The sequence below is a fragment of the Rana temporaria genome, chromosome 4 (assembly GCF_905171775.1).
Source record: "Rana temporaria chromosome 4, aRanTem1.1, whole genome shotgun sequence".
Taxonomy (NCBI): Eukaryota; Metazoa; Chordata; class Amphibia; order Anura; family Ranidae; genus Rana; species Rana temporaria.
In genome coordinates this window covers 38037549-38059710 of record NC_053492.1, presented here as the reverse complement: position 1 = coordinate 38059710, position 22162 = coordinate 38037549, and the positions used below count along the sequence as shown (strand labels likewise).

Genomic DNA, 22162 nt, shown 5'->3' with positions numbered 1-22162 from the left:
CGCACGCCCTCCCAGCTGACTCTAGCGCTGTCCTCCGAGCCGCGATCTGCCTGGACGGAAAGCCACGAACGCCTTTTGCTGTCTGCACGGCGGTATCGTGAGACACAGGCCTCGCTAACCAGCTCGTGAGCACAAACGGCTAGCAGGGCTAATCGCGCCTTTGTGGCCCAATTTTATTTTATCTAAATCTTGTATCTTTTCTTTTTTCTTAATGGTCCTTTTTTATTTTTATTTTTATTTTTGCTAACTGTTTCCTGGAAACGAATTTTAAGCTATTGCTTGCAAATATATATATCCATCCCATGAGTGATTGGGACTGATGGTGGGATTGTCTCACAACCTATAACAGCAGATATATATATATATATATTTTTAAATAAAGACGGTCGGTCTTTTCTCTTGCAAACACAGTGTCACACTATGTGGATTCCTTTTTTTATTTTTTGATTGCTACTCTCTGGACACCTGGAAGCTGATTGGATTTCCTTCCCTCCCCCCTCTGGAGAGGTGAGAAAGATATTTCCTGCTGTTTAGAAACAAAAGCCAGCGCAACAACATCTATCGAGGTACCACCACCATTGCCTTTTGCCCCTAGGGGTGCCAACATCTGGTGAGTGGGGACCCAGCAGGGGGAGCACAAAAGTCACGTTAAAATCCATCAAGAAGAAAATCACATGAAGTCACTATTTTGTTTTTCCTTCTGTATGCACTTTGCCACCAGTGATACATTGTTTCCATACTGAACCTTTGATTGGTCCCTGAGACCCTGGCTAACCAAGAGAACTTGTAGCAAATATTTGTTTACACCCAGTGAGGGTTTCCAGTCTATTTTTATTAACTATATGTTCTGGCCCGGACGTTCCATTTTATTTCCTATATGATTATTTGTACATTTATGCTGTTTTTTTTCACTCCTATTGGGGTCTTCACTACTTAATATCACATTTTTTCTTTTTGAGCTCTACCCAGGGACGGCACACATTTATAATAATTAATTGTTGCTTTGCACATATTTTGGCTCATAACCTGTCAGGTCCTCTGTTGGTTATAATCATCTCTGTTGTTTCTTTTTATTTATTTTTTCTTAACACTTATTTTTTAACACGTTTTTGGCCGGAGCTGACATACACAGAGGCCCGTAGCACACGGCTCCCTCCTGGCCTGCACAGTGTCCTGGAATATGCACCACCAATTTGTATTTATTTTTATGTTTTGAACAACACTTTTCTCTTTTGCAAATTTGAAGGGTTTTAGACTCTGAATTATCACTTGCTTGCACAGTGTCCTGGGAGACACTTAATTATTCCTTTATATTTTAATATTTTTTCTTTTTACTATATCAATTTTGGATCTTACAGAATCTTGTATCCATCATTTGGATTTGTGCACCCACTGTACACACTATCACTTTGGGGTTACACATTGGAATCACCTTAGTTATTTTGCAACACATTTTGATGCAATTATCTGAATTAGATAAAGTACATAGGACATCATTAGATCAGAAATTCAATTTATTGGCTGTCCTCTCACTCTTTGGATACATACACAATATTGTCACTGGAAGAACCAACACATTATTGGGTCACCAGTGTTGATCACAAGCAATAATAGGGGGTAGCACCTGCACACTTGGACACAATAGCGTGTAGGCTTAGGAGACCCATCCCCATTGGTCTCTCCTAGTAACTGAAGCTCCCCTACAAATATTTTACAACATATAGGACATCTTGTGGACACTTAATAATAAGCATAAGCAGCGCCACCATCCCTTAATCCAACTTTCTGATGAGGAAGATGTGTGTCCGAGTTGGATGTGGCCATCTGAACCTATGGATGTTCATCCAACTATTATGACTCCTGAGCCAGATTTGAGCAATTTGAGACCAAATGCCCCTGAATTTGTGCCTCAAGCAAACAAGGATAATTCTGTACCCTCTCAAGTGGAAAGTCTCTTGCCGGAAACCTCAGTGCTAGAAGATGCCCCTGTTCAGCCAGTTGAAAAGGAAACTGAATTCCCTCAGTTAACGCAGCAAGTAGAAGAGGACTCAACAGATGAAGGCCCATCCGGGTTTTTAGAATCAAGGTCCAAACGACTGGTGCGACCTCCTCAGAGACTCACTTATGACTCACCAGGGAACAGCACAGAGGAAGCCATCACTACTGTACGCAGATCACCCGAAGTGTCCACCCTAACCACAGAGGTATCAAAGGACTTGTGTCCAAACCCGACCATCAGCACACCTTGGTGGAGTGTTCCTCTGCCCCCTCCACTTGCTAGACGTTGTCATAGACTGCATCTATCTATGCGCAGTAAAGGTATTCAGATGGTCTAGTATAAACTTTATATGTGCCTTTCATACTATATATATTGTCTGTAGAACTTACAAATACAGTTTACCCTTTGGGGGGGACCCCAAAGACTTTAAGTAGGGGGAGAATGTAGCCCTGTTGTGATTTTCAGCCATTTAAGAAGATATATATATATATATATATATATATATATATATATATTGCAGCAGGTGGAGCCAGAGAGCACAGATTGTGGAGACTGCAGTACAGAGCAGATATATCGATACATTTCTACAGCAAGGGGCGGGAGAACGGCATTTTTCCCAGGAGGCTGGGGGAGAGGAAGGAAGAAGGGGGGTGAGTCTGGGAGAGTGATCCAGGGAAGACAGATCGGCATTGCAGAGTGATTTAAGACGGCTTGTGTCAGAGCTGTGTGTTTGCCACTGAGACACAGGCTCTATGCAGTAGTGCTTGGAGAGACTGATGTTCGTCTACTGAAACAGGGAGAGACTGTGTTTTGAGCAAACAAACTGAGGCCTGGTCGCAGGGCCGATCCAGCCACCGGAGTAACCCAGCCTGCCCAACTGAGTGAGTGGAGCCGACGGAGCTGACGGAGGTTATTGCCAGATTCCCCAGACGGCCCCTGGACGATCTGAGATGTCCTGCCGGAGGCTTTAAAAGACTGCATCCATTTCACAGACGTCGGTCTGAGGAGAGAGGGACATTCGCTTCCGCAGACAATCATCCTCCTTTCCCAAAGAGACACTGGAAGTGGTGAGCGGCCTTTGGCCATTGCAACAAGTGTATTTCCTACATCTGCCATACAGCCAGGGCCCCAACGTTGGCTAGCCTAGGACAGTACTACTGGCCAGTAGTTTAGGGTGGGGTCGATACTGCTAAGTGTATATATATATATATTACTGTTCATTGCATTCAATCTAAACGTATTATCTCATCCTGTTATTAGTTGTATTATATTAGAGTGGGGAGACATTAGGGGCTTTTGCTCTATCCCACAGTCATTAAATCTGTTATAAAACTTCACAAGGTGTGCTGGTGTGCTGTGGATTCATTGTTTGTGGTGTGTCACAGAGGTGAGACAGAAGACCCGATAATTCAGCGGCTCCTTCGGGGGTGAGCGCTACATATGTAACCAAGTATTATAGATCATTTTATATCAGAAAGTGTGGGGACTGGTATTTGCTACCAAATTATGAAGTAGAGAGAAGGGATCTGATAGAGAAAACTAATGCAGGTGTGCCACATCCCAATGGATATAGAATCAAGAAATGGGGGAACCACTGGGGGCGGGACTAAAAAGATAAATGCAATTTTGGTCTCATGTGATCAGAGCACCTTTTTCCACATGTTCACATGGCGCAAACTGCAAACATACTTCTTATGGCTTTCTTTCAACAATAGCTTTCTTCTTGCCACTCTTCCATAAAGACCAGATTTGTGGAATGCACAACGAATAGTTGTCCTGTGGACAGATTCTCCCACCTGAGCTGTAGATCTCTGCAGCTCCTCCAGATTTACCATGGGCCTCTTGGCTGCTTCTCTGATTAATGCTACCCTTGCCCGGCCTGTCAGTTTAGGTGGATAGTCATGACTTGGTAGGTTTGAACAGTGCTCCATGAGATGTTCAAAGCTTGGGATATTTTTTCATAACTTAACCCTTTATGATGCTGTTTGTTCACTGTGGTTCTCTAACAAACCTCGGAGGGCTTCACAGAACATCTGTATTTATACTGAGATTAAATTCCACACAGGCTGACTCTATTTACTAATTTGGTGATTTCTGAAGGCACTTGTATCCACTAGATTTTTGTTAGGGGTGTCAGAGTAAAGGGGGCTTAATACAAATGAACCCCACACTTTTCACATATTTATTTGTAAAAAATGTTGAAAACCATTTATCATTTTCTTTCCACTTCCCAAATATGTGCCACTTTGTGTTGGTCTATCACATAAAATACAAGTAAAATGCATTAATATTTTTGGTTGTAACATGACAAAATGCAGAAAATTTCAAGGGGTATGAAAACTTTTTCAAGGCACTGTAGATGCTTTTATGTCTCATGTGGTTCGAGTGAGACTGTGTATCAGGAGAGTGTACCAGGAGCACTTTACCCCAGGAGGAAAAGGAGGAAATACTATCAAGGGTACGGCAGTAGAGGCATAGGAGAGCCTGGATTACCGGCTGTGAGGAGATCTCTATCCCAGGAGGGAAAGGAGGACAACTAAGCTCAGATTAATTGCTGTAAGGTGAGCGGTGAATTCACCTGGTGATGGTTGTTCACTTTCGTGGAGCAGGTGGAATACTGGATATTGAAGAGCACTGTGGTGGATTGTTTATTGAAAGACATTTTATTAAAAATGTATTATGCCCAACAAATATTTTTTGTCACACTGGAATAGTATTGGTTTGGCTCAATAAGGCTGCACCATATTAAACACAGTGGGCCAGATTCTTAGAGGAGATACGACGGCGTATCTCCAGATACGCCGTCGTATCTCTGCGTCCGGTCGGTCGTATCTATGCGCCTGCTTCTTAGAATCAGTTACGCATAGATATCTATTAGTCTCTTACGCCGTCGGATCGTAACTGCATATTTACGCTGGCCGCTAGGGGCGTGTACGCTGATTTACGCGTCGAAATATGTAAATCAGCTAGATACGCGAATTCACGAACGTACGCCTGGCCGACGCAGTAAAGTTACGCCGTTTATGTTAGGCTTTTCCCGGCGTATATTTGCACATAGTGGTGTTTAATCTTAGTTATTGATTATTAATTATATTTTGTTAATAGGAACATATTATTGCAGGTAGCACTGATTGCACATATATTAACATTAGGGGTATTGTTTTTATAATTTTAAGGAAAATAGTAAATTTAATCTATTTTGGAAAAAGGTAACAAAATGTGGAAAAAGTGAAGCGATGTGAATACTTTACGGATGCACTGTAATGTGATAGTTCATTATAATTAAATAATTTATAAGCAAGTTCTTGAATTTATGAGCTGATTGAGTTTTTTTGTGAGAATGTGAAACCTTCTTTCATTGTTGGTTGAAAGGGGGTGATTTAAGGCCTTCCCCCAGGCTATTCAAAAGTGTGGTTAGAGAACATATTAGCCATGCATAAACCTGAGATATTTTGTGTGTTGAAGCTTTAGCACAAAGGATCTGAAAGGATATAGGTGTATTGGTAGGAGGCCTTTGTCATTGGTCAAACCAAGAGCTCTAAGGGAGCGTGCTATGTTCCAGGCTCAAATAGGTAGGGAGAAAGGTCTGGTGGGAAACTTGCGGGGACAGTGGACACAGGTTGTGGGCTATGATTAAGCACTAATTTATAGTGCGAAACACGTCAGCTGTTTTACTCCTGTGTAGTGTGCTGTGACTGGTGGTGCATTTTTCCTTTTTTCAAATAAAGACAACCATCAAGGTTTTTTGGAGTGCGGCTGTCCATATTTTCTTTTTCCACAGGTTGTGGGCTATGAGGCCACATTTTACAGAAATTTTCGAAAAGGGTGGACTAGGTATGAAGATAAAAGGTGGCAAAGGGTCATTTGACTGGATGGGAAGGTCATGCTATCCATATAAGGTTAAAGTTCTTGAACTATATCCCCCTCTCAATGTATTCAGTCTTTGCAGGTTCTATGACAGTGCAATTCGATTACTCTGGAGAAGACATATGGCACATTTTAGGTGCAAAACTTGTGTATCATAATCAGAGAGAGTTTTTAGTATTTACCCATCCTCTGGCGGATTTTGATCTGATGGCTGTACTCACCATCAGATCAAAATCCCAGCGGAATACATCCGCGGTGACGTGCCGCGCCGTCGCCACGACGATGACGCGGCGACGTGCGCGACCCCGGAAGGTAAATACTTCCACGCATGCGTCGAATCATTACGACGCATGCGAGGGATGGGAGCGGACGGACTGATCCGGTGAGTCTGTACAGACGACCGGATCAGTCCGCTGGACTGGATTCCAGCGGATAGATTTCTTAGCATGCTAAGACATTTTTATCCGCTGAAAATCCGTCGGATGGATTTTTATCCACCTGAAAATGTCCGCTAGGCCGTACACACGACTGGATCTATCTGCTGGAACTGATCCGCGGATCAATCCCAGCGGATCGATCCGGACGTGTGTACGGGGCCTTACACTAACATATACATTAATTCAGTATAGAAAAAAAAAAGCTGTATTGGTAATCCTTTATTTGTGTGCCATACTGCTTTATTTAAATACAATCGAAAAAGTATTCCATATAATTATAGTTTGTAATTTATTTTACTTTCTGTTACTAAAGAAGGTTTCACATTCAGCTCCGGTCGAATTAGAATGATGTAACATTTAGGAATGAAGATGCAGCCCAGAAGTCCAGCACTGGAGGACAAGATGGCGAAAATTTCCACAGCCACCATGTATTTCCCTTTGGTGCTGAGGTAGGCTGGGACGAAAGAGATCCAAACACTGCAGAAGACCAGCATGCTGAATGTGATGTACTGAGCTTCATTGAACATGTCTGGAAGTGTCCTGGCTAGAAATGCTACAATAAAGCTGAACACAGCCAAACATCCCATGTAGCCAATCACGATGTAGAAAGCAGTGATAGAGCCCTCATTACACTGTAATATCATCTTCCCCTCCTCTACTTGGGTGTCATAATCTGGGAATGGTGGAGAGAAGATCAACCAGAAGACAGAGATCACAATCTCCCCAGAAGAGCAGATAGCCAGAAGAGACATTGAGAAATGTTTTCCCAACCATCTGCCTAATGTCATGTGTGGTTTGGTGGCTTTAAAGGCAAGGATAACAGTGACTGCTCTGGCCAAAACTGAAGAAACAGCAATTGTGAAAATGTTTCCAAAAGCCACTTGTTGGAGGAGGCAGGAGATCTTGGTGGGACGTCCTATGAACAACAGAGGACATAGAAAGGACAAGGCCAGTGAAAGTAAAAGGGTGAAGCAGAGGGTCCGGTTATTGGCTTTTACTATTACAGTGGATCGGTGCTTGATAAAACAAAAAAGCACTACAATTGATGCAAAGCAGAATAACAGAGCAATAATACGAATAAAAACCCCCAGTGTATCATCATAAGACAGGTAATCAATTTCTTTGGGGATGCAAGTATCTCTTCTTTCATTTGGCCACAGTTCTTCTGGACATTTCAAACAGTTTTTCATATCTGTAGAGACGCAAAAGAGAATTATAATGAACAGCTATGCTGTCTGTTTAATATATTTTTTGATTGTTACTTAGATATACATGTGAACAAGATTCTTTCTCTATAAATTGTATTGTAAATTAACTGTAATATATTAAAAACCATTTACTCGGACTTCCGGTTCCGACACCGCATGCAGAGGAGCTAGGTGATCTCTGCTCCCACCGTGCTCCCTGAACCCTGCATACTAATCCAGCCATCGCCCGAGGTATCCCCCTGCCTCCTCTTTCCTGTGAAAGGGAACTCTCATGGATCGCTTTGTCGAGCGATCTGCGGCTCGAGCGGCCCCTGCTCCCCCTGGACCTAGGGGACACAGCACACACTGTAGCCAATATGGCGCCCGCTCCCTCTGCTGTGCTGAATGTAGCCCTTACACCCACGATCATGCAGGCAGACTCACTACCTGCTCAGACGGATCCAGCCTCCCCTTCCAGCATTGCCCAGGGTGTGGTGGTACTTTTGACCTCCACAATCACTCAGGCAGTAGATCAAGCGGTCCTTAAAGGGCTAGAACACCTCCATAATGAGCTCCAGCTCCAAGCTTGGCGTATCGATCACACAGAGGAGCGAATCTCCACCATATAGGATGATGCCACTGCTATGTCTTCTGCTATTGCCAGGCTCTCCACTGTCCAGAAGAAACTACAGGAAAAAGTGGACGATTTAGATAATTGTTCGAGACGCAAAAACATGCGCATCATTGGGCTCCCTGAATTGTACTCCTCTTCAAAGCTCACCACTATCTGTTCCTCCACCATCCCAGAGCAGCTGGGGTTACACACGCTGTGCATTGTTGTACACACACATCGCATTGGTCAGCTGCCAGAAACGTGGTCCAAACCTGACCAGTGATTGTCAGGTACCTTAACTACACGGACAAACACGCCATACTCCAAAAATTGACCATCCTCTACTACGGGGATAAGCAATTAGCGGACCTCCAGCTGTTGCCAAACTACAAGTCCCATCATGCCTCTGCCTCTGGGTGTCATGCTTGATGCTGTCAGAGTCTCGCTATGCCTCATGGGACTTGTAGTTTGGCAACATCTGGAGGTCCGCTAATTGCTTATCCCTGCTCTACTACTTTTTGAAGACTACTCTATTAAAGTTATGCGCAAGCGCAAGGCCATCTCAGCCGTCTGCTCATCTCTTTATAACTATCATAACAAATTTATCCTAGCATACCCAGCAATCCTGTATATCCAACCAGACACAGGGAGCGCCTTTCTTTCACTTCACCATCTGAAGCAGAGCACTACCTTAATACTGTATAACCGTCAGCCATGGAACAAGAAGATCCCTCTATCTCCCACGATCCCACCTCATCCAGAAGACCTGCTTCATCGTTCAGAAGTCAGTAAAGTCCTCAGAAACCCCCCTACAAGAGGGTGTGCTTTGGACCCCTAGAAGACAAATCTGTGCACCGCTGACTGCCAGCCTCTACCAAAATTGGCTGTTGCTAGTCTTTGCTTATTCTACTTCTTAACCAGTCATCTCTACCATCCTCTATCCTGGACTTCAAAAGCTAGTTGCCTCCCACAAGGGTTGAGGCCTCCTCCCTAAGGGCCCAATTGACTGCTGCCTGAAGCACTACACTAGACTGCCTGTCTTATATCCCTTCCTCAAATTCGGTTCCCCTTCTTCTTTATCCCCCCTCTCCTCCCCTCCCTTCTCCACTTCCCTCCCCATCCCTCTCTTCTTCCCTCCCCTCCCCTCCCCTCTCCTCTTCCCTATCTTTCCCCTCCAACACTCATTCTTGGCTTCCCACTTCCCTCTACTCCTCAGATCTAGCTCATATATGCATACCCAGGGAGATTGCTCTCTGGCAGGGGTGTTTTTCTTATAGAAATGTTTTTCTTTTTAGAAATGTTCTCCATGGCGAAAAATGTGAAGTCCCTTACAGGTTTTTGGAGGCTTGTCCTACCCTTTATTGTTACTTTATGTGTTTGGTGGAGTACTAAAAATAACTGGAGAGAACAGAGAATAGTTAACCAAAGTGTTACTGATACCGGATCCGATGGGGCAAAGTCTGGAGTGCTGCCACCCCCATTCGGGCTAATGCCGCGTACACACGGTCGTTTTTCGGGAAGGAAAAAAAACGTTGTTTTTCAGCATGTTCAAAAAACAATGTTTTTCCAACTTCATCATTAAAAACGATGTTGCCCACACACCATCGTTTTTGAAAAATGATGAAAAAAGCGTGGTGACGTACAACACGTACAACGGCACTCTGAAGGGGAAGTTCTATTCGCCTTTGGGCTGCCTTTAGCTGATTGCTTGTTAGCCAAAAAAGCGCAAATCGTTTTTTACTGTTACAGCGTGATGAATGTGCTTACTCCATTATGAATGGTAGTTTTACCAGAACGAGTGCTCCCGTCTCATAACTCGCTTCTGGGCATGCGCGGGTTTAAAACGTTGTTTTAGCCCACACACGATCATTTTTTACAACCCGAAAAACGACATTTTAAAAAACGACATTTTAAAAAACGACATTTTAAAAAACGACGTTAAAAAATGCAGCATGTTCGAATTTTCAGAAGCCGAAAAATGTGAAGCCCACACACAATCATTTTAAATGACGTTTTTAAAAACTTTGTTTTTTTCATACCGTAAAACGACCGTGTGTACGCGGCATTACTCACGTCTATCTAATACAACAGATATGGCTGCTTTGGATCAGGGAATCACTTAAAGGTAATATCATGGAATGTTAAGGGGCTTTGATCCCCCAATAAATGCATGCAAATTCTGAGACACCTTAACCACTTAATATCCGCCCGCCATCAAATGACGGTGGGCGGAATGCTCTATTGTTCCGACAGGACGTCATATGACGTCCTTTCATTTAAAGCCTCTAGGGCGCGCGCACCTGTCTTGTCACTGGGAACACCGTGCGCATGCCCGGCAGCCGCGATGGCCGCCAGGCACCCGCGATTGCCTAGTAACTGAGCAGGGATGTGGAGCTCTGTGTGTAAACACAGAGCTCCACGTCCTGTCAGGGAGAGAGGAGACCGATCTGTGTCCCGTGTACATAGGGACACAGATTAGTCACCTCCCCCAGTCACCCCCCACAGTTAGAACACATCCAGGATACACATTTAACCCCTTCCCCGCCCCCTAGTGGTTAACCCCTTTCCTGCCAGTCACATTTATACAGTAATCAATGCATATTTATAGCACTGATCACTGTATAAATGTGAATGGTCCCAAAAATGTGTCAAAAGTGTCCTATGTGTCCGCTATAATGTCGCAGTCCTAGTAAAGTCCTAGTAAAAAAAAAATCATTATGTCCCCTATTTTGTAGGCAATATAACTTTTGCGCAAACCAGGTTATTGTTTTTTTTTTTTTTACCAAAAATATGTAGAAGAATACGTATCGGCCTAAACTGAGAAAAAAATATATATTTTTTAAAAAATTGGATATTTATTATAGCAAAAAGTAAAAAATATTGTGTTTTTTTTCAAAATTTACGCTCTTTTTTTGTTTATAGCCCAAAAAATAAAAACCGCACAGGCGATCAAATACCACCAAAAGAAAGCTCTATTTGTGGGAAAAAAAACGCCAATTTTGTTTGGGAGCTACGTCGCATGACCGCACAATTGTCAGTTAAAGCGACGCAGTGCCGGAAGCTTAAATCTCGTCTGGGCAGGAAGGGGGTGTATGTGCACAGTAGGCAAGTGGTTAAAGGAGTTGTAAATAAAAAAAAATTATGCTGAAATTACCTTTTACAGGGTATAGAGACATAATAGTTAACTGATTCCTTTTAAAAAACGATTAAAATAGATAAAAATCAATCATATAATGTACCTGTAGTTTCGAATTTCATTTTTGCATGTTGTTTCCTGCCTCACTGCTGTACAGAGCAACAGAGCCAATACAGGGCAGTGATGGTTTGGAAAACGAAACTGATTGGTGCTGAGGGGTAGGGATGAGCTTCGAGTTCGAGTCGAACTCATGTTCAACTCGAACATTGCCTGTTCGCCTGTTCGGCGAACAACGAAAAATTAGGGGTGTTCGCGGCAAATTCGAAAAGCCGCGGAACACCCTATTAAAGTCTATGGGAGAAATCTAAAGTGTTAATTTTAAAGGCTAATATGCAATTTATTGTCCTAAAAAGTGTTTGGGGACCTGGGTCCTGTCCCAGGAAACATGTATCAATGCAAAAAAAAGTTTTAAAAATGGCAGTTTTTTCAGGAGCAGTGAATTTAATAATGCTAAAAGTGAAACAATAAAAGTATAATTTTACTTTAAATTTCATACCTAGGGGGGGTGTAAAGTCAGCATGTGAAAAAGCGCGGCTCTAATGAATTGTTGGCTCTGGCAATTCAAAGATGATTCATTCATAAAAAATAAAAAAGCTGGGGGTCCCCCCAAATTCTATTAACAGGCCCTTCAGATCTGATATGGATATTAAGGGGAACTCCATCCCAAAAAAAAAACCGACGTGGGGTTCCCCCCACATATCCTTACCAGACCCTTCAGGTCTGGTGTGGATTTTAAGGGGAACTCCACCCCAAATTTAAAAAAAAAATGGCGTGGAGTTCCCCCAAAAATCCACACCAGACCCTTATCCGAGCACGTTAACCTGGCCGGCCGCAGAAAAGAGGGGGGACAGAGTGCAGCCCCCCCTCTCCTGAACCGCACCAGGCCACATGCCCTCAACATGAGGAGGATGTCCCCATGTTGATGGGGACAAGGGCCTCTTCCCCACAACCCTTGCCCGGTGGTTGTGGGGGTCTGCGGGCGGGGGGCTTATCAGAATCTGGAAGACCCCTTTAACAAAGGGGACCCCCAGATTCTGGCCCCCCTATGTAAATTGGTAATGGGGTACACTGTACCTCTACCATTTCACGAAGGAAGTGTAAATAGTTTAAAAAAAACACAGACACCGTAGAAAAAAATCCTTTATTAATAAAAAAAAATTAAAAATCCAGCGATGTGAATCCACTCTTGGCCCGGACGGATGATCTCTCCAGCGACGGGTGATCAGCGCCCCGGTCCAGCGATGAGAAGATCCATCCGTCCAGAGTGCAGCAGGCAGGTCCTCTCTACGCTGGACACAGCCCAGCGGAATGAAGCGCTGGAGCTGTGACATTTCTTATATAGGGGAAGCAGTATTTCCCGGTCTTTCCCAGTGACGTACGAGGGTGCGTCAGAGGGGGCGGGGTCACGCGACAGGTGGCCGCTTCCCCTATATAAGAAATGTCACAGCTCCAGCGCGTCATTCCGCTGGGCTGTGTCCAGCGGAGAGAGGAGCTGCCTGCTGCGCTCTGGATGCATGGATCTTCTCATCGCTGGACCGGACCGCTGATCACCAGTCGCTGGAGAGATCATCCGTCGCTCGCTGGATAGAAGACAACGTTGGAGCGGGGGGCCGGGCCAAGAGTGGATTCACATCGCTGGATTTATTTTTTATTTTTTTATTAATAAAGGATTTTTTTCTACGGTGTCTGTGTGTTTTTTTTAACTATTTACACTTTCTTCGTGAAATGGTAGCGGTACAGTGTACCCCATTACCAATTCACATAGGGGGGGCCAGGATCTGGGGGTCCCCTTTGTTAAAGGGGTCTTCCAGATTCTGATAAGCCCCACAACCACCGGGCAAGGGTTGTGGGGATGAGGCCCTTGTCCCCATCAACATGGGGACATTGTCCCCATGTTGAGGGCATGTAGCCTGGTGCGGTTCAGGAGAGGGGGGGGCCGCACTCTGTCCCCCCCTCTTTTCTGCGGCCGGCCAGGTTAACGTGCTCAGATAAGGGTCTGGTGTGGATTTTTGGGGGAACTCCACGCCATTTTTTTTTTTTAATTTGGGGTGGAGTTCCCCTTAAAATCCATACCAGACCAGAAAGATCTGGTATGGATATTTGGGGGGAACCCCACATCATTTTTTTTTAATTGACGGTGGGGTTCCCCTTAATATCCATATCAGACCTGAAGGGCCTGTTAATTGAATTTGGGGGGATCCCTAGCTTTTTTATTTTTATTTTTTATGAATGAATCATCTCTGTAATTGCCAGAGCCGACAATTCATTAGAGCCCCAAAGCCGGTTTTAAATGCCTTTTTTCTTTCAGAAATGACACTTTGTGCAGGGACAGTTCTATGTACGGGAAACATGCGCTTTTTCACATGCTGACTTCACACCCCCCTAGGTACGAAAATTAAAGTAATATTACACTTTTATTGTTTCACTTTTAGCATTATTAAATTCACTGCTCCTGAAAAAAACGTCTGTTTTTAAAACTTTTTTTTGCATTGATACATGGTTCCTGGGACAGGACCCAGGTCCCCAAACACTTTTTAGGACAATAACTGGCATATTAGCCTTTAAAATTAACACTTTAGATTTCAAATGTTCGAGTCCCATAGACTTTAATGGGGTTCTAAAGTTTACACGAACATTTGGTGTGTTCGCAAGTTCTTTTTTTTATCCAAAAGAAAAGTTTATTGAAGCACTGGTAAAAACTTACGTACATCGAGAAAATTTTCAGGCATCAAGCATCAGATTACATTCCAATACAAATTTCAGCAGCTGTAAACCATAACACTTCGCCGCCCACATACATGGTTAATTCCACTCCCCCCGACCCCACCCGGCCTCCCCCACCTCCCAGGAACGTCACCCATAATCCAGAGGCCGTCCACCGTGACCGACCAGGGTTCAAGTTGCTGTGCTCAACCGAGTATTCTACCCGTGACCGGGGCCAAGCCCGGTACATCTAGCCACCCGCCCCACAGCTTCTCAAACTTCTGGGAGCATCCTCTATGTTGGTAGATCACCTTCTCCTTTCGGAGCATTTCCCCCATTATATTGATCCACTCCTTCATACTGGGAGGTTCCTCCGCTATCCAATGAGACATTATAAGTTTCCGAGCTAGGAATAAAGATCTAATGACCGCCACTCTAGTACCCTCCTCCCATTCCAGGTCTTCCAAAATAAGAAGCAAGCACCGTTTTGGGTCAATAGGCATTGATATCTTGAACACCCTATTAATGGTGTCCACTACCCCCACCCAGTAGGGGTGAAGCTTCGGACATCTCCACAGTAGGTGGATCAGGTCACCATGATCCCTCTTACACCAGGTGCATAGCGGGTTGGGCCGTAGCCCCATTGCAAACAGTCTGTGAGGGGTGTAGTACACCCTCAATAGCAGGTATAGTTGTGATACTTTATGGGACACATTTAGGGAACAAACTGGTACAGCCTGCAGAGCCTCATCCCACTGTTCGCCGTCCATCAGGCCCACATCTCCCTCCCACTTGGCCCTCACTTTCAGCGGGTGCTTAGTCATGAAGCCCTGTAGCAGCATACTATAACATTGCGATATGAATCCCTTAGTAGTAGTCGCTCTCGCGATCAAATTAAACAGAGGGGTAGGGGAGGGGGACCATTCCGAAGCGTCCCCCTGAGCTCTCACTGCATGGCTAAGTTGCATATAATAAAACAGCATCGACTGTGGTAGCTTAAAAAGGTCCCGCAAAGCCTCAAACGGAAGGAGTTGCCCGTTACAAAATATCTGTCCCAGTTTGACTATCCCATACCTCCTCCAAAGCGCCCCATGCTGTAGCTTGGCCAATTCGGGATACAAATCATTCGACCAAATAGGGCTGTATTCCGTGTACCCCGTCACTCCCTGTAGATACCTAACTTTGTTCCATACTTTTTGCGCGAGGTTATAAGTGGGGTATTGTTTGTTTGGTTTTCCGAAGGCCAGTGCTTCCAGGGCAGGCGCCACCGATTCCCTCCCAACTGTGTGGAGCATCACCATTTCAGAGGAGCCTCCTCCCTCCCCCGCCCCCCTCTCCCCAGTGCGAACCACGCCTACCAGCTGTTGTAGCTGGGCAGCTATGTAGTATAACCAGGGATTAGGGAGGGCAAGCCCCCCCTGATCCTTCGGGCACTGGAGATGTTCTAGCTTAATCCTAGGGGTGCGGTTCTTCCAGATGAGTGAGCGAAACAAGGAGTTGACAATTCTAAATATCTTCAGGGTCACTACCGTGGGGGCATTATGCAGTACATAAAGCAGCTGGGGCATAAGGATCATTTTGATCAGGTTTACCCTGCCTGCAACAGACAGGCAGAGAGAATTACACGTTTTGATACGGTCACAAAATTTTTGGAGCAATGGGGACACATTCAGTCTTCCATACTCACATATCCTGGGCGTCACCTGGATACCCAGATATTTGAATGAGGTAGTCAGGGGTACCGTGGAAGAGGTCGGGGGAGCCCCCCCTTCATCAATAAGCATTAGTGAGGACTTGGTCCAATTTATCTGTAGCCCTGAGAATGTACCAAACTCCCGTATCACAGTCATAGCCCCCGTCAGTGAGTCCTCTACATCTCCTAACAAAATCATGGTATCGTCAGCATACAGCATTATTTTTTCTTGTCTATCCCCGTACCTGAACCCCACTATCTCTGGGCTGGCTCTGATTTTAATTGCAAGGGGTTCTATCGCCAAGGCGAACAACAGGGGTGACAACGGGCACCCCTGTCGCGTGCCCCTTCCCAAGGAAAAAGTGTGCGAGACCGCCCCCGCCGACCGAATGGCCGCCTTCGGGTTAAAGTATAGCAGACGGACCCAAGAGACGAAGGACCCCCCAAAACTGAACCTCTCCAGGACCTCCCATAGGTACTCCCACTCCACGCTATCGAAGGCCTTCATAGCGTCCAGTGAGAGCAAGGCCCTCTGTCCTACATTATCTGCCGGGGATTGCATATTAAGGTACAACCTACGCAGGTTGACAGCCGTCGACTTGTCAGGCATAAATCCTGCTTGGTCAGGATGAACCAAGCTTGTAATGACCCCGTTCAACCTGATCGCTAACATTTTGGCCAGCAGCTTAATGTCGCTCTGGAGCAGTGATATCGGCCTATAGGAGCCTGGATCCAACGGATCCTTACCAGGCTTGAGTATCAATACAATATTGGCAGTGGTCATGGAGGGAGGTAAAGACTGTCGTTCCCTGGCCGAATTAAATACCGCCAGCAACCTTGGCAGGAGAATGCCTGCATAGTGCTTGTACACTTCAATGGGCAATCCGTCTGCCCCCGGAGCCTTACAGTTAGGGAATGCAGCCAGCGCTACCTGCAGTTCTTCTAAAGTGAAGGGGGCATCCAAGGCCTTCCTTTGCACATTACCCAGTCGGGGGGAGTCAATGTCTTGTAAGTCAGTAGTTCTGTCCGAGTGAATAGCTCCGTCGGGAGGTACAAAGTCTCATAGAATCTAGCCAGTTCTGCCAGGACCTGGTCCGGGGAATTCACTATCTTGCCCTCTCTGTTTTTAATTGCACCAATACTGGGAGCTCTCTGCTGGGAGTTAGCTATTCTAGCAAGCATACGCCCTGTACTTTCGCCCTCCTCAAAAAAAGCCAGTCTGGAGAAGAATAGCTTATTTTCAGCCTTGGAGGCCAGCAGCCGCTCATAAGCTGATTGAGCTGACTGCCACACCTCCCTCGCAGCCTCAGTGGGGGTCTGCACGAAAGCTTCCTCCAGGGCCGCGACCTGTTTTTCAAGGTCCTCTTTGAGCCCCGAAGAATCCTTCTTCACCCTGGTAATTTCCCGGATAAGGAGTCCCCTTACATATGCTTTAAATGCGTCCCATTGCTCGGATGGTGATTCAACAAAGCTCTCTCTATCTAAAAACTCCCGCATGCTCCGCTCCACCTCCTCGTGCGACAGAAAAAGTTCCAGCCAAAAGGCGTTAAATTTCCATGGGGATCTTGGAAGTGTAGAGGGTGGGGAGATAATCAAGTTAGTCACCACATGTGAGTGGTCAGAGACACTGCGGGGCCTATACGTCACTTCCGAGATGGATGGGAGCACTGCGGGGTTGCCCACCACCAGATCTATCCTAGACAATGTCCCGTGAGTCTTGGAAAAGCAGGAAAACTGCCTCTCCAATGGATTCCTTGCCCTCCATACATCTATCCATCCTACCTCGGTGAGCAATCTCAGCAATGGAGAGTCCCTCGGAGTGGACGAAACCCCAGAAATGGGGTGTCGGTCCAGCGAGGGACTCAGCCAGCAATTAAAGTCCCCCACAATTAACAGCGGAAGGTCCGGCCTGCTCTCCAAATAGGTCAGCAGCAAACGGAGCACCGCCACTGTAAACGGCGGGGGTATGTAAATACATGCTAATATACAAATCAGCTTACCCACCCGGCAATGCAAAAAAATAAATCGCCCCTCCGCATCAATACAGACATCCAATTCCTGAAATTCAACAGCGGCGTGTATCATTACACTCACACCCCTGGAATAAGAGGTGTGAGTAGAATGGTAGGCCTTACCCACCCAGGCATATTTAAGACAGCATTGCGATTCTGCGGTTAAATGTGTTTCCTGCATGCATAAAATCATAGGGTGATATTTTTTCAAACAAGTAGATACCATCATACGCTTCAGTGGAGAACCAAGGCCCCTCACGTTCCACGATACTATAGGTATTTCAGCCATTGGAAAATAAAATGCATGAATTAAAGGATATAGACATTGGAAGTGACTGCATCGGCCTTAGGCTAGTACCTAGAGGCCCAGGAGTGGTCAGGAGAGGACAGTCATGACACCTCAGTGCGGCAGTGAGCAAACATAGTTCTCGGTGTAGTAGGTAAAAGTTCAGCAAACAAAAGGCCTGGGTTGCCAACGGGCCAGACCCATATTCATGGCCAGTATTCCGGAAACAGTACTCTAGTTCAACAAAAAAAAAAGAAAAAGTCCAGGTCACCAACAGGGCCGACCCCTCGGCTCCAACATGGAGCGGACCATAATAAGGCACTTTTACTCCACATGCTTTGTGGAGAAATCGCATTTTTCTTGCACCTTTACAAGACAACACAGAGTTCACATCCTGATATAATGTCTCCCAGCAGAACATGACAAAAACATAGTCATCCAGGAAAAGGTAAGTAGGTAATAAATGAAGGGGTGAAACAAAAATAAAAGGGGACCTTTGTGCAAAAATCAACGGGTGGGGACTTCAAACCCACCACCCCCATCAGGGGAAGAGGGGAACCGAATCAAACCCCCCACTGTAAAAGTGCTGGCAGTGCACCGAAACCAGAACTTAAAACGTAACAACCTGCTTCATCTTCTGTAGGGTCAGTCACCTTCCTCTTCTCTCTCACGGAGACGCAGGGCCTGTTCATTGCGGTCGAGCCACTGTGCAGCGTCTTGGGCTGATTCAAAGAATTGGGCTTGCCGGTTGGCAGTGACTCTCAGCTTAGCAGGGTACAGCATAGCGTAAGGTAGTTGTAGTGCGCGAAGACGCCTCTTCACATCTGAAAATTTCGCCCGGCGACGCTGCACCTCAGCAGAAAAGTCCGGGTAGAAGGACACCCGGACACCATTAACCTGGACGTTGGCCTTCTCTCTAGCGTGCCTCAGCACCGCCTCTCTGTCTCTATAGTGCAGCAATTTAGCCAGGATAGGCCTAGGGGGGGCCCCAGGCTGCGGTGGGCGGCCGGGTGTGCGGTGCGCTCTTTCCACAGTAAAGAATGGGGAGAAGGCCTTCCCAAATATTTCCACTAGCCAGCTTTCAATAAAGGAGGTGGGGTCCCGGCCCTCTGTCTTCTCCGGCAACCCCACTATGCGCACATTATTGCGGCGTAAACGATTTTCGATGTCATCAGCCCTGTTGTTAGTGTCTCTAGCCAGTTGAATGGCCGCATGAGCCTCACGGGCAACTGGGGGCAGCCTGTCTTCCACTTCACTCACCCTGCTCTCGACAGCTGTAGTACGCTCCCTCATTTTTTGCATGTCTTGCCTTAGCAGGGATACCTCCTCTCTGAGGCCCCCAAACTGTTCTTTCAATGTGTTCACTGACGCCGTGCATACATGGACTGCTCTAAGTATTTCAGCCAGCATCGGTTGCTCTGCTTCCCCAGCCCCTGTCTCCAGGTCTGTAGGCATGGAGGGGGATTGTTCCACCCCATCCACTCGTTCCACACATCTCCAGGCCCCGCCATCCGCCTGTCCCTGCAAGGCCTGCCCCGAGTCCATGGCCCGTTCTGCTCCCCCCCCTGTGTCTTGATCCTGGGGGCCCCCAAGCTTCTGGGTAAAAAAGGTCATATCTCTAGGGTATTCCTTACCCTGTGTCTTTGCAGCTTTTTTGCTGGTCTCCCCTTTGAGTTTGTCGGCGCCTCGTGGTGTGCGGAGAGTCCGGGCCGCGGCGGCGCCATCTTGGATCTCGAGCGGGGGCCAGTCGTCCAGTTTTTTAGCCATTCCACGGGTGCAGTGAGCCGGCGGATGAACCGGGAGGATGTCCGGGTGAGTAGCCAGCGGAACAGCCGGTCAGAACCGTCGGATCGCTGCTGGGAGAGGATCAATAGCAGGTATTGCGGAGGAGCTGTGAGACACACGTCTTCTCACATGCCGGTCTTGGCCACGCCCCCTGTGTTCGCAAGTTCTGATGCGAACCGAACAGGGGGGTGTTCGGCTCATCCTTACTGAGGGGTTTTAGACACACAGTAATCACACCTCCTTGAAGTTAGTGACCACTGTGGTTATCAGGAAACAGACAACCAGGAAGTGTGGAGATCAGAGAAGAATTACAGCAACTTGAGAGCAAAAACAAACAATGAGGACATGAAAATAGCACTGCATTAAGGTAAAGGAAGCTATTAAGATAAAAAAAAATCCTTTACAAACCCTTTAAGCGTCTGCGGGCAGATGTTGCGCTCCTACAGGAGACCCATCTGGCTATAGAGGACTTCTCTCGCCTTTCCAAATTGTGGGTAGGTAAGGTATATGGCTCACCAGCAGTAGGGCGTAAGGCTGGAGTTGTAATTCTACTCCAGAAAAATTTCCATCACACGTTACTGTCAGAGCCTGTACTCACCGAGACCGAGATGCTGAGGGCGGCTCACCTTTGCGACCCTGTGCAGACCACTCCCTGGAGTTGGGACAGAGGAGGGACGGCACAAGGAGGCACCGGTGCCGGGAGCTGGCAGGCAGACTTGGTGCAGCTGACAGAAGCAGGGCAGGTGCAGAAGACTGGAGACAAGCGTTGGTCAGGCAGGAACTGGTAGGTACGTCTGGTAGGGTCCACAGGAGATGAAGGCAAATCCGAGTCACAGGCCGAGGGTCAAGGGCAGGAGAGTTCAGAGGGAGTCCATGAGAGCAAGCCAAGGTCAAGGGGCAGGAGACAACAGCAATCCAGGTAACATTAGCCAAAGGGTCAGAGGTTCCAGGTGAGAGGAGAGTCGTCAGGAATTCCGGGTCAAAACAGGCAGGTACGGCAACAGGTAAACACATAGGAGCTGAAGACAAACCAGCAACCTGTTCAGGGAAGGCTGCTGGTTTAAATAGGAGTGTCCGGCCTCTGATTGGCCCCAGGGTTGTCGCATACCTGCACGTGCGCGCTTCCACGCACACGGCGCGCAGCCGTACCGCTCATGCGCGGGAGCTCAATGGAGCCGGGAATGGAGCCCTGACAGTGCCCCCTCCCAAGGGGCGGACTCCGGACGCCCAAACTGTCCATCACCTCAGGGTGCTCCGCATGAAAGGCCCGAATCAGACGAGGGACATGGAGATTTCGGGAAGGCTCCCAGGAGTTGTCTTCAGGGGGATACCCCTTCCATTTGATGAGGTATTGTAATTGTCTTCCTCTCTTCCTACAATTCAAGATGGCCTCCACCTCAAATTCCTTTTCCCCCTCAATCTCCACTGGTGGTGGCGGCAGTTCTTCTCTACCGTTGAAGGGGTCAGACACAACGGGCTTAAGCAGGGAGGCGTGAAACACAGGGTGGATCTTGTAGGACCTGGGTAAAGCCAACTCAAAAGCTACTGGGTTGATTTCTCGCCTGATCTCAAATGGCCCGATGAACCTTGGACCCAGCTTCCGAGAGGGAATAGGTAACTTGAGGTTGATGGCGGATAGCCAGACCTTCTCACCCACTTTGAAGACAGGGCAATCCTTCCTCCCCTTGTCATGGAACCTCTTATAGTCCTGCTGAGCTTGCTGCATGCTTTCCTGTAACTTCTGAAAGTTTTGCTGGATGCAGGTCACACGTTCCTGGACCGCTGGCACAGATGTTTCCGGGATGGAGTCCGGCAAAAAGGAAGGGTGGAAACCGAAGTTAGCCCAGAACGGGGTTTGGTTTGTGGAAGAATGTATGGAATTATTGTAAGCGAACTCGGCTGTAGATAACAAGGAGGACCAATCGTCTTGGGAGACTGAGCAAAAGCATCGTAGATACTGTTCTAGCGTTTGATTAGTGCGCTCTGTCTGGCCATTACTTTGAGGGTGATAGGCCGAGGACAGACAGATCGCCACTTCCAAAGCTCTGCAAAGTTCCTTCCAAAATTTGGATGTGAATTGAGTACCTCTGTCAGATACTATGCTTTTGGGCACTCCATGGAGCTTGATAATTTCTTTAAAAAAGACTTTGGCTGTGTCTGCCGCGGAGGGCGTACCCACCATGGGCAAAAAATGCGCCATCTTGGACAGACGGTCCACCACGACTAGGATCGTGGTAAACCCGGCTGAAGGAGGCAGGTCGACAATAAAGTCCATGGAGATGTCAATCCAGGGCCGTTCTGGGATAGGAAGGGGTTTCAGCAGCCCCCAGGTCTTCGTGTTTGGCCCCTTACTCCGCTGGCAGCGAATACAGGAAGAGACATAA

General features: G+C 46.8%; 1 protein-coding gene across 1 annotated transcript in view; it reads right to left on the bottom strand.

Moving 5' to 3' along the window:
* Positions 1-6546: 6546 nt before the first annotated feature.
* LOC120935601 overlaps positions 6547-22162 on the bottom strand; it is a 211676-nt gene continuing 196060 nt past the window's right edge. The window contains exon 12 of the mRNA XM_040347650.1: positions 6547-7495. Coding sequence (XP_040203584.1) covers positions 6579-7495 — 917 coding nt within the window. The 3' untranslated portion in view covers positions 6547-6578. The remainder of the gene's footprint in view (positions 7496-22162) is intronic.